This window comes from Heterodontus francisci, chromosome 1 (assembly GCF_036365525.1).
Source record: "Heterodontus francisci isolate sHetFra1 chromosome 1, sHetFra1.hap1, whole genome shotgun sequence".
NCBI lineage: Eukaryota > Metazoa > Chordata > Chondrichthyes > Heterodontiformes > Heterodontidae > Heterodontus > Heterodontus francisci.
This window is the reverse complement of record NC_090371.1, coordinates 223,261,431-223,277,726: the sequence shown is the minus strand read 5'-3', so window position 1 is coordinate 223,277,726 and position 16,296 is coordinate 223,261,431. Positions and strand designations below refer to the sequence as shown.

The 16,296-nt window shown below is 42.1% G+C and overlaps 1 protein-coding gene across 1 annotated transcript in view; it reads left to right on the top strand.

Moving 5' to 3' along the window:
* LOC137356024 (rap guanine nucleotide exchange factor 2-like) overlaps positions 1 to 16,296 on the top strand; it is a 206,706-nt gene that overhangs the window by 31,536 nt on the left and 158,874 nt on the right. The window contains exons 10-12 of the mRNA XM_068021775.1: positions 7,268 to 7,416; positions 11,022 to 11,262; positions 11,649 to 12,032. Of these exons, the coding sequence (XP_067877876.1) occupies positions 7,268 to 7,416; positions 11,022 to 11,262; positions 11,649 to 12,032 (774 nt within the window). The remainder of the gene's footprint in view (positions 1 to 7,267; positions 7,417 to 11,021; positions 11,263 to 11,648; positions 12,033 to 16,296) is intronic.

The following is a 16,296-nucleotide window of genomic DNA, read 5'->3' as shown; positions in this document are numbered from 1 at the left end:
TGAACAGTGAAAGCCTGAGGACCCGTAAAATGTGGGTCGGATGACCGGGCTGGGCGGATGCGGGTTCACCACCGACTTTTACGTCGGTGGCCAGCTCCCGTCCGCCCATCGTAAAATCCAGCCCTCTGTGTCTAACTTTTGCCACTCACTTAACCTATCTATATCCCTTTGCATTCTGAGTCCTCATAACTTGCTTTACCATTTATCTTTGTATCTCAGCAAATTTGGCTAAAATACACTCTGTCCCTTCATCCAAGTCATTAAGGGTGGCATAGTGGCGCAGTGGTTAGCACCGCAGCCTCGCAGCTCCGGCGACCCGGGTTTAGTTCTGGTACAGCCTGTGCAGAGTTTGCAAGTTCTCCCTGTGACTGTGTGGGTTTCTGCTGGGTGTTCTGGTTTCCTCCCACAGCCAAAGACTTGCAGGTTGATAGGTGAATTGGCCTTTGTAAATTGCCCCTAGTGTAGGTAGGTGGTAGGAGAATTGAGGGAAGGTGGGGATGTGGTAGGGAATATGGGATTAATGTAGGATTGGTATAAATGGGTGGTTGATGGTCAACACAGACTCGGTGGGGTGTAGGGCCTGTTTTGGTGCTGTATCTCTCTATGACTCAGTAATATAGATTTGAAATTGTTGAGACTCAGCATTGCTCCCTGTGCCACCCTGCTAGTTACAGTTTGCCTGAAAATGACCTATTTATCCTGGGTTTCCCGCTAGTTAGCCAATCTCTGTCCATGCGAATATATTGCCCCAACACCATGAGCTCTTATCTTGAGTAGTAACAATTTATGTGGCACCTTATCAAATGCCTTTTGCAAATCCAAACAAACTCTCTACTCATTCCCCTTTCTCTCCACTACTCGTTACATCCTCAAAAACAATTTCCCTTTCATAAAACCATGTTGACTCTGCCTGATCGTATTATGGTTTTCTAAGTGTCCTGCTCTTACTTCCTAACGATGGATTCCAGCATTTTCCCAATGACAGTTGTTAGGCTAACAGGCCTATAGTTTCTTGCTTTCTGTCTCCCTCCTTTCTTGAATAGGAGTGTTAGATTTGTGGTTTTCCAATCCACTGAGACCTTTCTAGAATTTAGGGACTTTGGAAGATGACAACCAATGCATCCACCATCTCTGCAGTTACTTCTTTTAAGACCCTAGGTTAAAGGCCATCAGGTCCAGGGGACTTATCAGCCTTTAGTCCCATTAGTTTTCCTAATATTTTTTCTCTAGTGATAGTGATTGCTTTAAGTTCCTCCCTCCATTTTCCCCCTTGATTTTCTACTATTATTGGAATGCTTTTTTGTGTCTTCTATTGTTAAGACAGATACAAAACATTTGTTCATAGTCTCTGCCATTTCCTTGTTTTCCATTATTAATTCCCCAGTCACATCCTTTCAGGGTCCAATGTTTATTTTAGCTGCTCTCTTCCTTTTTATATTCTTGTCGAAGCTGTTACTGTTTGTTTTTATGTTTCTTGATAGTTTACTCTCATACTCTAATTTCTCCCTCTTTATAATTTATTCAGTCATCTTTTGCTGGTTTCTAAAATTTTCCCCATCTTCTGGCTAATCTTCACAAAATTTTATACCTTTTCTTTCAATTTGATACCATCCTTAACTTCCTTAGAAGGCCACACATGGTTCATCCTTCCTGTAGTCTTTTTTTCTCAATGGAATATTTTTTTGTTGAGTTATGAAATGTCTCCTTAAAATGTCTGCCACTGCTTATCTACCATCTTACTTTTAACCTATTTTCCCAGTCGACTTTTGCCAACTCTGTCTTCATACCTTTGTAATTGCTTTCATTTATGTTGAAGATACTAGTTTCAGACCCAAATTTCTACCTTCAAACTGAATGTGAAATTCTAACATGATCACTCTTCCTGAGAGAATCCCTTACTATCCCCTACATTAATTAATCCTGTCATATTGCACATTACCAAGTCCAAAATAGCCTGTTCCCTGGTTGGTTCTGCAACATATTGTTCTAAGAAACTGACCCAAATACACTCTATGAACTCGTCCTCAAGGCTACCTTTGCCAATTTCATTTGTCCAATCTATCTGAAGATTAAAATTGCCACGATTATTGCAGTATTACCATTATTTCTTGATTTATACTCTATCTATAGGGTAGCTACTGTTCAGGTTCCTATAAACTACTACTCCTACCAGTGACTTCTTTCCCTTCCGATTTCCTATTTTGCCTCATCATGGTGAGGAAAACATTCACATTATCTTCATTCCTTAATTTATTCGCTTGCAGCAAAATGTGTAACCTTTGTTCATAATTACACTAGTCTTCTTTGTTAGAACTGAATTCTCCCATTGTCCCAAAATATGTCTTCAATGCAATTTTTTTCAGTTATATACCATGCTGCAGACATACTCAAAGCAATCTTTCAAATCGCCCAAACATACTCAAAATTGACTTTGGGAGTTTCAAAAGTGTGTCAGAATGCTCTTCAGACTGTCATCTCTCCAATGAATGTCAAAAAATTTTCAATCCCATCTAGTCATCATCTTTCTGTTACGTATTCACTGAGTAAGTCTAACATGAAACTTACTGTACGTTGCCATTGTGGAACTTTTATTTATTTAGGCAGTAATGTCCATGTTTCTCTTTGGCACAGGCTAGACAATTTTCTGTACTCTTACAGAATAACTCCACAGTCTACAATAGGTTGCTCACCTTATGAGTTGTTTTTTAAACATGCTCCTAGGTCAAAATTTAGTTTGCTTTAGCCTGATGCCAATAGCAAAATAAGGAATAAACAAGACAGAGTGAAAACGAGTCATGATACTTGAGGCATGAAATGTAGAGAGCTCAGTGCTTGTTAGAAGATCATGGGGAAAAACCATCAAGGTGACAAGGAGAAGTATGTGTTTGAAGTTATTGCATAATTGCATATTGCATTTACATATCGATTGAGAATTGGAGAGAGACTCTGTCAGTGTCATGTAGATCATTTGCTTGAAAGAGGAAATCTGACAAAGGGAGAGCATGAGAAACCTCCCATAGTCCAAGTTCCTGCAATTCCCAAGTGAAAGCCAGAAAGAAAGTGCAAGTCACAAAGAAACTAAAAGTTTGCCAGTATCACAGAATCCACCAATACAGCAAAGTGAGTCAGCGTCTTTGATTAAGACTAATCAATCAATTCCACAGTACCAACCATTAAGTGGGGTTGGTAGTCAAAGTCAAAGTTCAGGGTCAACACAGTCTGAGATGTTGGGACAGCAGAGTGAAGCTAAGGGAAATGGAAGAAGATACCCGGACAGAAAGAGAAAGAAGGCAGATAGGTTAATTGAAAGTATGTAGGATGGAAGAAGAAATAAGTTGTTCTTTTCATTACTTTTTTGTCAGGGAGTCGTTTCTGTACATGGTATCCCATTCTTTATGTCGACAGTATGACAGGCTGGAAGTGTAGGTTTTCAGCAGGGAAAATTGTGGATGTTTTGAGTGAATCATGCCATATGTTAAATGGGCCTTATACTAATAGTGCCCAGTGCTCATGCTATAATATTTCGTAATATTTCATTTTCATGGATGAGTTGTTGTGATTAACCTGTTGCTTCTGAAAAGTGAGTTTGAGTCAAAAGTGAAAATCTGAAATTCCCATTAATTATTTTTGTCTTTGTTTAGTTTTGAGAATCTAATAGATAAATCTATCGTAAAACTCCAAATGTCAATTGTAGTTTTTTTAAATGGACCTAAACCATTCACTTCTGATCAATATTTACAGTTCAGATATTTTCACAGTTTCTACTATGTTAGCAATTTCATGAAATAATTGCAGACATTTGTGTCAACTGTTAGAACTGCGGTATTCATTCTTAAGCTGTATTTCCTTTAAATCTCCATTGATCTGCATTGGAAACATTTCCAACTGTAGTATTCTTTTCCAAGTTCAAAGTGAATAAAAAATATTTTTATATGAATGTAGTAGAATTTCAAGGCTTGTCTGTGTTTTGTTTTGTTTATTTTCTCTATTTTCTCCTCCATCTCCCTTCCTTCTTTGAAGGTGCCATTGATCTTCACATTGGCTATTCTTCTTGTGTCAGCCTAAAGAGTGTGACAGGTGGTTTATAAACTGGAACATGGTTGTTCTTATTCAATATCCACACATCTGTCCATTTCAGCATTATCACTGAAAAGGAGAGTTATTGACAGTGGAAAGTCTGGCTGATTGTTTTCCATTTGCAAGTCTAGAAGCATGAAGCTAGTTGCCAGTTATTCTGGGAAAACTGAATAAATCTACTTGCATTGAAGTAGAAGTTAAAAAACAATTCAACTTACCTGTAGACACAAAGGGGGAAATAGACAGTGGAACTTAAAGAAAGTGGCCATATGTGCTTTAGATTGCAGATATTGTGGATGTATCAATGTAGGAAAAAGTAATGAATGTAATGCCAGTAATGACTTTGTAAGTATGAATTAAAAGTTTCTGAAAGTTCAAAAGAAGCAGAATCAGACATGCCTGCCATAATAAATAAACAAAGCAATGGGGTTCATATCTGGAGGAAGAAATTTCAAAAGCAGAGAAGTTATTTTAAACTTACATAGAACCTTGGTCAGCCCACACTTCGGGCTGGATTTTGTGCTGGAGACGGGGCTCCCAATGCCGGGCCAAAAAGGCGGGGGGGTCCTTTAAAAATTTAAAGGGATGGGGATCCCATCTCCAAGAGCTGCTGGCCAATCAGAGGTCTGGCAACTCAGCAGTATTGGCAGTGCCACCAGGAGCAGTGGCCACCGTCGGGACTGCAGAGGCCGTGGACCCAGGCCCAGCACTGGAACCCTGGAGAAGAGGGAACTGAGGAGAGGGGTGTCGGGGGGATTGTCTTGCGGTCCAGGGGGAGGGGAGGTGAATTGTTCCTGGTGGGGGTTCTCCATGGGCCACAAATTGACACAAGCCTGCAGGGTAAGATCCCAGTGGTGGTGGTGGGAAGAGGCCCTTAATTGGCTCTTGATAGGCCACTTAAAAGCCTCAATTTGCCTCTGGGCAGGAAAGCCATCGTTGGCCCCGGAGAAGATCACCGGGCGATGGGGAGGCGATGGGCCCTCCGCACCCCTTGCCTCCCTTGTCACCCTCCAGGATTCTCCGTGCCCCCGCGCCTCTGATCCTGCCTCGGTGGGGGCCTGTAACATTCCAGTCTTAGATTTCTTTGCTTAGTTCTTGTGTTCATTTACCAAAAGGATACAGTGGCATTGAAGAAAGTGCAGCAATTATTTACAAGGATGATACCAGAACTGAGAAGTTAAAGCTATCAGGAAATCCTGAAGTAACTGGGGCGCTTTTCTCCAGAAAAGAGAAATCTGAACGGTGACTTGATGACGGTCTTCAAAATTATGAAGAGATTTGATGGGGCAGATGTGGATAATATGTTTCCACTTGTGAGGGATTCCATAACTAGGGTCTATAAATTTAAGATAATCCTGAATAAATTCAATAATGAATTCAGGAGGAACGTTGTTACTCAGAGTGGTTAGAATCTGGAAGTTGCTACCACGTGGAGCAGTTGAGCAAGTAGCAAAGGTGCATTTAAGAGATGAGGAAGAAAGGAATAGTAAGCTATGTTGATGGGTGAGATGAAGTAAATAAGAGGAAGTCTTTGTGGAGCATAAACACCAGCGTCCTGTTTACAACCTTGTTGTCATATTTGACCCGAGGATGAGCTTCCAATCACATATCGCGCCGTCTCCAAGACTGCTTATTTCTACCTCCATAACATCAACCAAACTCTGCCCCACCTCTGCTCATCTATTGCTGAAACATCCTGATCCATGCATTTGTTACATGAAACTTGACTATTCCAATGCAATCTGGTTACACTCCCAAAATTTATCTTTCCTAAACTTGAGGTCATTTAAAACTCTGATGCCCTTGTCCTACCTTGCATCAAGTCCCTTTCACCCTCAGCCTTGTGCTTGCTGACCTACATTGGCTCCCAGTTCAGTAACACCTCGATTTTAAAATTTTCATCCTTGTTTTCACATCCCTTCATGGTCTCATCACCAATCCCCACACCCTGCATCTCTGTAATCTCCTGCAGCCCCACAACCCTCCAAGATATCCGCACTGCTCTATTTCTGACTTCTTGAGCTTCCTCGATATTAATCGCCCAACATTTGTGGCCGTGCCTTCAGCTGTAAAAGCCTCAAGCTCTGGAATTGCCTCCCTCAACCTCTGCACCTCTCTACCTTGCTTTCCTCCTTTAAACCTACCTCTTTGACAAAGTTTTTGTTCATTTAAGCAAAGACCATTTGTGTCAAAATTTGTTTTATAACACTCCTGCAATATTTTATGATGTTAAAAATAATTATAAGCGTCTGTTATGTAGACCTGTAGGGTCAAATGATATGTTTCTGTGCTGTAGATATTGGGGAGAATTTTACAGATCCCAACGTCGGGGGTCGTGGCGGGGAGAGCGGGAAAATGCCTCCGGCAGAGGCCCGCCACAGACCGCAACACTGGAAGGCCTGGCCCGATATTGCCGGTGGCGGCGGGGCCTTGCGGCTGCCCCTGCACCACTCGGCGACAGGAGCCAAATTTAAATATGTTAATTAATTTATATGAATGAATAAATTACCTTCTCATTCCCGCCGTCTGGCCCAGTGTGATATTGGTACCGGTGACTAACACTCCCGTGCGTCTGGATCCCTGTCCTGGGATCTGAGGTGGAACACTGGTGGGGAGAGGGAGCAGATAGGTTTGTCAGTGCAGTGGGGGGGGGAGCGGGGTCAAAGTCGTATCATTGGTGTAGGGGATGATGGGAAGGGGTAAATTGTAAAGTTTATGAACTTTGGCAGGTGCACAAGGTAAGTATTATGGTGGGGGGAGAGGACAGGAAATTAATTCTGTGGTTGTTGCAGGGGTGGGAGAGGATCAGAATCAATTTATTTCATTTTTAAATATCGATATATCTTCAAATATTTAAATGGAAATGTAGGACTCGAGGCCCTTTAAAAATGGCTTCAGTGCTTGCTCAAAGGCAGCTGACGCCACTGCCGGGGACAGACCATCCACCCACTCCACGTCATTGGGGTGGGCGGTCTGCCCCAGCTTCCTAAATGAACCACCGTGCTTAATATAGCGGCGGCTCCGCGACGTGTGGGCCACACCGGTGGTCCGCCATTGTTTTCGTCCACGGCCGATTACGGGTGGTGGAAGTATAAATTGCAGCCCATTATGTGATATGTTCTTTGTACAGCAGGTCTGTGATTTAGAGTTATGGTCTGGTACTTACTTGTGTCTCTTTTGCTTCTAACAGTGATATTAGTATGGGTAAGTCACAGGGCGACAACATAGCCGGATCAAAGGAGTGTCGACCTGCACTGCCTGTAAGTGGCACCTCTTCGACCAGGAATTCGAACCTTATGCAGGCTGGCAATCACCTTGGTGATTTTAACACCACACCAAGTAAGTGTTTGTTTATTCCAAAATACTGTTTGTTGTGTCAGTTGGATAGCTGTTCTCTCATGTTTTATGAAGAGGAAGAAATCTCATTCTTACTAAGTTTATTCTTTGGGATACACAGAAATAGTTATTTTGTGTAAATGTTTATAATCGGGTTCAATGTAGTGTTTGAAAGGGAGATACAACTACAAAGATTCTACATTTAGGAAAGGTTGACTTTAATGCAATGAAACAGAGACTGTTCTCAGTAAACTGGGAAAGTCTGTTCATGAGTAAAAAGATGGAAAATCAGAAAAGAATTTATTACAATACAGAACCAGTTTGTACCCATAAGGGGCAAGAACTCTACTTGCCAAACAAAACAACCATGGATAACAAAAATGATGATATTGTCAATGAACATAAGGAAATGATGGACAAGTTGAGTAATTACATTGCAACAGTATTAACAGTAGAGGAAGAGGTCAGCATGTTAGAAATCCGAAGGAAACTAATATTAAATCAGAGACAGTGGACTGGATTTTACAGACCCCCGACGTCGGGTTGCATGGTGGGTGGGGCAGTGGAAAATGCTTCCGGTGAGGGCCACCACGCACCCCGACACCAGGAGGGTCCAGCCCCATATTGCCAGTGGTGCGGCCTCGTGTCGGCCCCCCTCCTCAGCTCATCGGCGTCGGGACCCCCATTTAATGTACAAATCCATTAAAATGAATGCATTGATTATACTTACGCTGCCGCCTTCCATCCCGTTACAATCTTCCTGCCGCTGGCCGGCATTCCCGCACCTTTGGATCCCCGTCCGAGAAAATGGGGCGGAACATTTGATGGGGAGGGGGGAGGAGGTAAATTTCTCAGTGCAGGAGGAGGGGGGACGGGGTCAAAGTTACATCATTAGTGTAGGGATGGTGGGAAGTGTTTGAGGTTAAATTTATGCAGTTTGTGGGGGAGGAGAAATGTCAGGTGGACAAGTTAAGTGTTTTGGGGAGTGAGAGGGCATGTAATTAATTCTGTGGTTATTGGTGGGGGTGGGAGAGGGCAAAATAAATGTATTTAATTTTTTTAATTCAATGTAGCCTTAAATATTAAAATTTAACGGTAGGGCTCAAAGCCCTTTAAAAATGGCTGAGCGCCCGCGCACAGGCAGCTGCGCCATTACCGGGACAGACAAACGGCCCCCTCCGCTTGATCGGGGTGGGGCGGCCTGCCCCGGCTATTTAAATGAGTCGTATTGCTTAGGATTGCTTTGACACTGCAATGTGCAAAAGAAATGGCGGCCAGCACGCGCAGTCCACGTGCCGTCACGCTGCCGCCATCTTGAGCCCGGTGGTTCATTTAAATATGCAGTGCGATCGCCCCCTCAATCATGTTTGGGCGGGGGGAGGGGTGCTCAGCGACGCCTTGAACAGTGTCCGCTGTCTGTATGCAGGCAGTGGGGCCATTTTTAAAGGGCTGCCACCCCTGCCCTGCCAAGAGAATGCAGTTACCTCCATCTCCTTCCCCCACTTCATTGAAAATAAATATCAAACCCATCTCCCCCCAACCTCCCCACACTGAAAATGCTCTGATCTCCCCTTGCTCCCATTGGTGGCACCAGCTTTCCCTGGATGGGCAAGTGAATGCATGTGAGTGCTGCCCATCACACTGAAGATCCGGAATTGCAGCTAAGATCCCGGCGAATTGTATTTAAATGTATTCATAAAGATCATTTCAATATTTAAAGTCGGCTCCCGTCGTAGAGCAGTGGAGGGGCCATCACAGAGCCTCACCATCACCGGGAATCTCAGGCCCAGCAATCCCAGTGTCGGGCTCTGTGGCGGGCTGCTGTCACTCTGATCTTCCGCCCCCCACCCCGCCCCCCTCCACCCTGCCAACGGAGCCTGACGTCAGGAGTTGAACAATATTCAGCCCATAGTGTGGTGTAAGTTCGAAGCAACTTTAAATGACATCACTGTTGGTATTGATTGATTTTTAATCCTCTAATATAAATATATTCAAGTGTTACTATATGCAAAGTTGATTACCGTATGTTCAATTAAATGTATAGCTTGAATTCCTGACAGCCCATTCCTTGCCAGATCTATAAACATCTCACTCCTGGTAAAAATAAACAATGGTTCACCCTCTCAAATTGTGATGAATGTACTGTATAGAAAGTGCATGTTTTATACTGTTTTATGTTCTTACTTTTCCTCAATTGAATTTCTCCTGTTTTTGCTTTTGGATGGCAGCTGTTCACCATTCTGTCATCCACAGCTGCTCTGGACACATCCTTTTCATCTTTACCACTCCTTTTGGCCATTCAGCACCAATTCTTTTGTCATTTAATCTTTCCTGTCTTCCACACTATTGAAGATCTATCTATTTGTTCTTTTTCTCACCTTCCCCCTTTCACTTGCTTAAAACGTATCACATTTCTAACTTTTCCCAGTTTTGAGGAAAGGTCATTGACCTGAAATGTTCACTCTGTTTCTCTGTCCACACATGCTGAGTATTTCCAGCATCTTCTGTTTTTATTTCACATTTCCAGCATCCGCATTATTTTGCTTTTGTGTAGGTCATAAATAATCATTAATTTTATGAAAAAATAGCTCTGAACTGTGATGATTCAAGTTAATAACTGAATACAGCTAAGCCTCTCTTCACTACGGTGATGGTTGAAGATTTAGTTGAATTGATGCTACTATACATGTATTCATGTCCTTTGTGACAGTAACAGCACAGTTACTGGGGAAAGATGTAATTGAGAGAGAAAGATAAAAGAACCATAAAGATAAAGTAAAAATATTTTTTTTAAACTCTGAAGGAATGAGACTCCACACTTATAATTTTTCAGCGCCGAGCAGGTTGTTTGGCAGTAATGAAGATTTATCATGCTCTTAAAAGTTCACTTATACCTCAATGCTCAGGTCCTAACTTTTACTGGCATATTCTCTAGGCAATTGGTCATTAAGTTCAGAAACTTCATCCCCTTCATGTATTTTAATGCCAAGCCTATCAGTGAGCGACTGCTGTAGTAAAATTTGTGGAGGTGTGGAGAAAATTGGACCGAAAATTCCAGATTTCCATGTTTAACTGCACATCTGCTGACACTGGAAGTCGCTGTTTGATTTATTCCATAATAGTGATGAACGCTGATAGCCTCACCGTTATTCTTAATGGAAAATCCAGGACATTATGTATTGGAAATTGGGTCTTCATGAAAATGAATAGATGTAAAAAAAAAGTTGACAAAATTGCTAACAAAATTGATGTATAACAAAATATATATTTATTTGCAGCAGTGTAGTCAGATATAGAAGCAGTAGCTAAGTGATGCATGATTTATTAAAGGTTATCAGGATCTGAATAGATTTTAAATGGAATATTAAGTCCTATTACCTCACTGTGCCTTTAACTGACAAGCTGATGTAGTCTTTGTCCTGTCTGTAAGTGTTTACTAAGGAACAAGAAAAAATAATATTGTTGTATGATACACAATAGTGTGTGGCAGACTTGATGAGCTACCTAGTCTTTTCCTGCCCATTGATTTCAAATGTTTGTATAATCTTACAAAAGTAGCCTTCCTTTACACTACCCACATGTTCAGTTTACTTTGTTTCTTCGAACAGAATTGCCAGGTCAGCTATTAAAAGTTTGGAAGGCAGACCAAAAACATCGTCAGATAATTATCAACAGGGACACAACAGCGCAGGAGGCGGTAGTTCAAGCACTTGAAAAATTTGCCATTCCTGTTGATCCTGAAGTATACTCTCTGTGTGAAATCTCTGTCTCTGCTGAAGGCGTCATCAAACAACGACGCCTTCCAGATCAGCTGTCAAAACTCGCTGATCGAATCCAGCTGAATGCCAGGTAAGGAAGATTAAATTGCCAAAATGCAAGGGTATGTTGGATAAGAAAATACCAAGTTTGAAGTTACATTTGGAGCATTATCTATAGGTGTAACGTGTACGAGGTTAGTAGCAATGGATCAAATCGGTCACTACTTCAGGTGAATTTCTTTTAAATTATTTTTAACTCATTTTGTAAAGTTTTCTTTTCCCCCTCCAATTGGTTATTATTTTGCTCCCAGTCCTCTGTTCAGTAGCTGGTCACTGGGAGATGCAGAGAAGTCCATGAGGTCATTTAATCCCTGATTTTTTTTTCATGGGCCTGCCTCTCATGGAATTCAAACTCGGTGTTGTTGCTGCGTCCTTTTCCTCAGTTAATGTAACATTGATTATTTTTTCCTCCATAAGATACTATCTGAAGAAAAACAATGTGACAGAGATCCTGTGCTCAGATAAAGACGCTGAACAATTGCTTCATGAGAGTCAGGTGACAGTGCTACAACTGAGCCCGAAGGAAATTGCCATCCAGCTCTCCCTAAGGAATTTAGAATTATTCCACAATATTGCACCCACGGAATATGTTGATGACTTGTTCCAGCTGAAGTCAAAGAGTGAATGTCAAAACCTGGTCAAGTTTGAGAGGATTTTCAATCAAGAAGCATTCTGGGTTGCAACAGAAGTACTGCGAGAGCCAAACAAACGGAAAAGGGCAAAGATAATTAAACATTTCATCAAGGTGGCACTGCACTGTAAAAATTGCAACAACTTTAACTCCATGTTTGCAATTATCAGGTAAAAAATATTTAGCAGTGAAATCAACTTTTACCTCTAAAAATTATATGCATTCACTTTTAATTATTGCAGTCATTGTAGGAACAACTAAACTCTGATCATGGGTATAAGTTTCTAATCACCGTTTGCTGTAAATGGAATGCAAGTACAATAAATGTTCAATTATAGTAGACAATCTAACTTTGTATCACAAAACTTAGCAAACATATATCACTACTCCAACTACCTTTGGGTTTGGGATTGTTAACTCAGTATTGAGCCATGTGGTGTTGAAGCATCTACCATGCAGCAGAGAAGTTTATGATGGTTGAAATATGATGAGGTGTATAGCAGCAGGGACTGTGGAGACAAATTTTACAGCAAAATAACTAACATTAATATTGTGCTTTAATATGGAAAAACATCCCAAGACACTTCATCAAAACGTAATCGGAAGGAAACCTGCCACCCTCATGCAGGCTGGCCATTATGTGACTCCAGACATAGACCAACTGCACTTTCTCATCTACAAATGGGCAATAAATAGTTATCTTGCTGCTTCCCACATCCTGAGGATCAATTAAAAGAATGATGCCAAGCCAAAGAAGGAATTAGGAAGTGTAACTAATAGCTTAATCAAAGAGGCAAGTTTTAAAGAGATTCTAAAAGGATGAGAAGGATGTGGAGAAGTAGAGAGGTTTAGAGAGGGAATTCCGGAACGTAGGGTCTAGATGACTGAAAGCATGGCCACCAATGTTAAAGCAAAAGTAGGGGAGGATTGTACATAGGGTTAATTTCAGAAGAATGCATCGTTCTTGGTGGGGGTGGGGGGATGGGATGAAGGTTTTATATGGCTGGAAGATATTCAGGAGAGGTGAGACTGTGGAGGGTTAATAAACACTAGGATGAGAACTTTCTCCTAGAGTTTTATAGATCAATGTTGAGCTTTAAATAGAAGACAAATAATGAAAAAGGCCAAACACACATGCTTCCAAAAGGATGCTCGGACAGAAGGAAAATCAAATCCCGATTCTTAGAAAACACAAAACACAGTATACACTATGGAAAACTTGGTACACAATATAAAAGTATAAAGGTAGGGAGATGCTTTAAAGCTGAAATATGAGAGGAAACCCTTGTGTGTTTCCATTCAAGCTGGCAAGGGGAATTCAAATTATGTTCAGATGTTTTATCATTACACAGCAATTACTTTATGTACAGGATATAAAACTGAGCAAAGGCTCATGTTGGCTTGAACTGAAATCCATAACAGTCTCAGAGTAGCACTTAATGAGGTGGGTGTTGAACAGGAGCACGAGGCCTCTTATTACTGTATTCAGAGAAGTTGCATTTTTCTCAAAAATCCTCTTTCGTGCTTTACTGGCATCCAGGGATATTTATTTTCAATTTCACTCAGTAGTTTATGTGATCATTTGTAAACCTTGCAAGGCTTTATTGAATTTAACAGGGAGAAGATTCTGAAAGGTGGGAGGAATGGTGCAGTTAGCTCAGTAATGAGTAAGGATAGAAACAAGAGCAGGAGGGGATTAGGGAGAATGTAAAAATGAGGAAGAGGGAGGATGCAAGTGGAAAATGAGTCATGCTTTATTGCTCATTTACTAAACATTTTTAAGATCTACTACATGCTATCTCTACATATTTGTAGAAGAAACCTGCAACAGGAACTGTCATTTTAAAATGCATTCTTAATTATATGTGGAAATAGAAAGTGATTTTTACACTATTTTCTATTAATCTTGTCATGGAAGTGTTTTTTTTTAAAAAAAATAAAGGGCGTCTGTGTGCCTTTAAGACTGAGAATAGCTTTTATATTCTCTGGGAACAGAGTGTGAGTTGCAAGCCAGTTTCCTAAGCAACAGGAAAAGAGAGATCACATGCCATATTGTATCAGTTTGACTGTGTGTAAAGACTTGCTAGAACTGGTTTGAACTGGCAGACCAGCAAAGCATGCTCTCCTGAAGGAAAGGAAGAATTTGTCTCACTCAACATAAAATCTACATAGGCCTACAGGCTGTGTTTCACCTAAAGAGGAAAAGACCCTCAGAAAGGAATATTTGCCTTACTGGGGGTAGCAAATTCCTTTTTACTTCCAGTCCCCAAGAAGTCTCTGCCTCAGGAATGACTTTTTGTTGCCTTTTGTATTTCTGAGAGTTCTGGAAACTCAGTAAAGTTTCTACTGATAGACTGCTAATTCAAAATCAAAAGAGATCTGTTGTTATACTTCTTGTTGAAAGATCTGTGTGATACCTACTGCAGCCAAAGTACCGTGAATGCCTATCCAATACAGACTGTTTATCAAACTCGCCTGGAGAGTTCGAGTGGCATCTGACCATTTGACTCTGGGATACCTCACCAAATCGGGAATGTAACCCTCCAAGACTTACAACCCACTTGTTTTATTATTCCTAAGAAACAGCTCTAATTTTTAAAACAGCATTTTAGAACCGCTTGAGTGTTGGTTTCTGATTGTATGGCCAGAATTTTCCACCACCCCACCTAGCCAGATGGTTGCGGTGTGGGGGAGTGGCGTAAAATTGACCGGGAGGCTCCAGGAGGCCTTCCCAACCCGCTCGCTCCTCTGCCTCACTTTATGTGGCTGGTGGTGGGCGAGAAATGGGCCACCGCCCCAGACCAATTGAGACCCTTCAGTGGCACCTAACGACCACTTTAGGGCCTTTGTCCTCCTCCACAGGGATTTTACCCATGGCAAGCGGGTGTAAGGGAGATGTGAAAGGATGCCCAGTGAAACCTCAGTGCATCGTGGTGGTGGTGGAGGGGGGGTGCGGACAAACAGACACATGGTGCCTGATTGAGGGCTGCCTCCACTTCCCCAACCACCCCCAGGACCTGAGACGCCCACCCCCCTTCCCCCCACATGACTACCCTTGCCTCGCCGGGACGCGACCAATCACACAGGCGAGGGAAACCAAACTTAGCTGTAGTCCTGGCTCCATGTCCTCAGCTGGACTGCAGTTCCAGCAGTGGCCACCGCTCCCAGTGGCGCTAATTGGACGAAGAGCTGCTGGCCCAATGATTGTCCGGCAGCTCAATGAGGCGGGACTTCCTGCCTCAAGTGGGGGGAAGTCCCGCCTCGGAACAATTAAAGCCCGGGGACCCGTAAAATGCGGGTCGGATTCCCGGGCCGGGCGGAAGCGGGTTCGCCACCGACTTTTCTGTCGGTGGCCAGCTCCCTTCCGCCAGACATAAAGTCCAGCCCAGTGTGTGTGTGCATGAGGGTTAGGAAGAATAAGAAGTTATAAAGTCTTTTCAGACATACATTTATCTTATCCGGGCGGCACAGTGGCGCAGTGGTTAGCACCGCAGCCTCACAGTAGTAGGGGCGTGGAACGCCCTGCCTGCAACAGTAGTAGACTCGCCAACTTTAAGGGCATTTAAGTGGTCATTGGATAGACATATGGATGAAAATGGAATAGTGTAGGTCAGATGGTTTCACAGGTCGGCGCAACATCGAGGGCCGAAGGGCCTGTACTGCGCTGTAATGTTCTAAAAAAAAAAAGCTCCAGGGACCCGGGTTCGATTCTGGGTACTGCCTGTGCGGAGTTTGCAAGTTCTCCCTGTGTCTGCGTGGGTTTTCTCTGGGTGCTCCGGTTTCCTCCCACATCCAAAGACTTGCAGGTGATAGGTAAATTGGCTGTTATAAATTGCCCCTAGTGTAGGTAGGGAATATGGGATTACTGTAGGGTTAGCATAAATGGGTGGTTGTTGGTCGGCACAGACTCGGTGGGCCGAAGGGCCTGTTTCAGTGCTGTATCTCTAAATAAATTAGTATTGTTTTGATTTAGTTTATTAATAAATATTTAATTTGTTGTTTGAAGAAACCTGGTTTGGTGTGTTTTATTCTGGGGGTTAAATAAAGTGTTCAATTTGGCTAATTTCTGGTCGGTGATCGGCCGTAATAATTGTTAACAATATTGAAACTAGAGCTGCTTGAAAGAATATATTTCTGCTTTAAACTCAGACCAATGCAACATTTATTGTAATCAATCTTGGAAAATATGAAATTATAACAGTATAAGTTGTGCTGTAGATCTTATTCTCTTATAAAGGTATTCTGCAGGATGTGGTCACAGTCTATATTGCTAAATGTGTGCTACACCTTTTGTTGACTGGTATTGCTCACGGATATTGTGAACTGAATCTTACCCATGATCTTCATTTCAACCTATAATGTCAAACATTCAATAGTTCTTATAAAAAAAGGGAGAAACAAACATTTGCTTAAAAGAATGAAAGATGTCAAAAT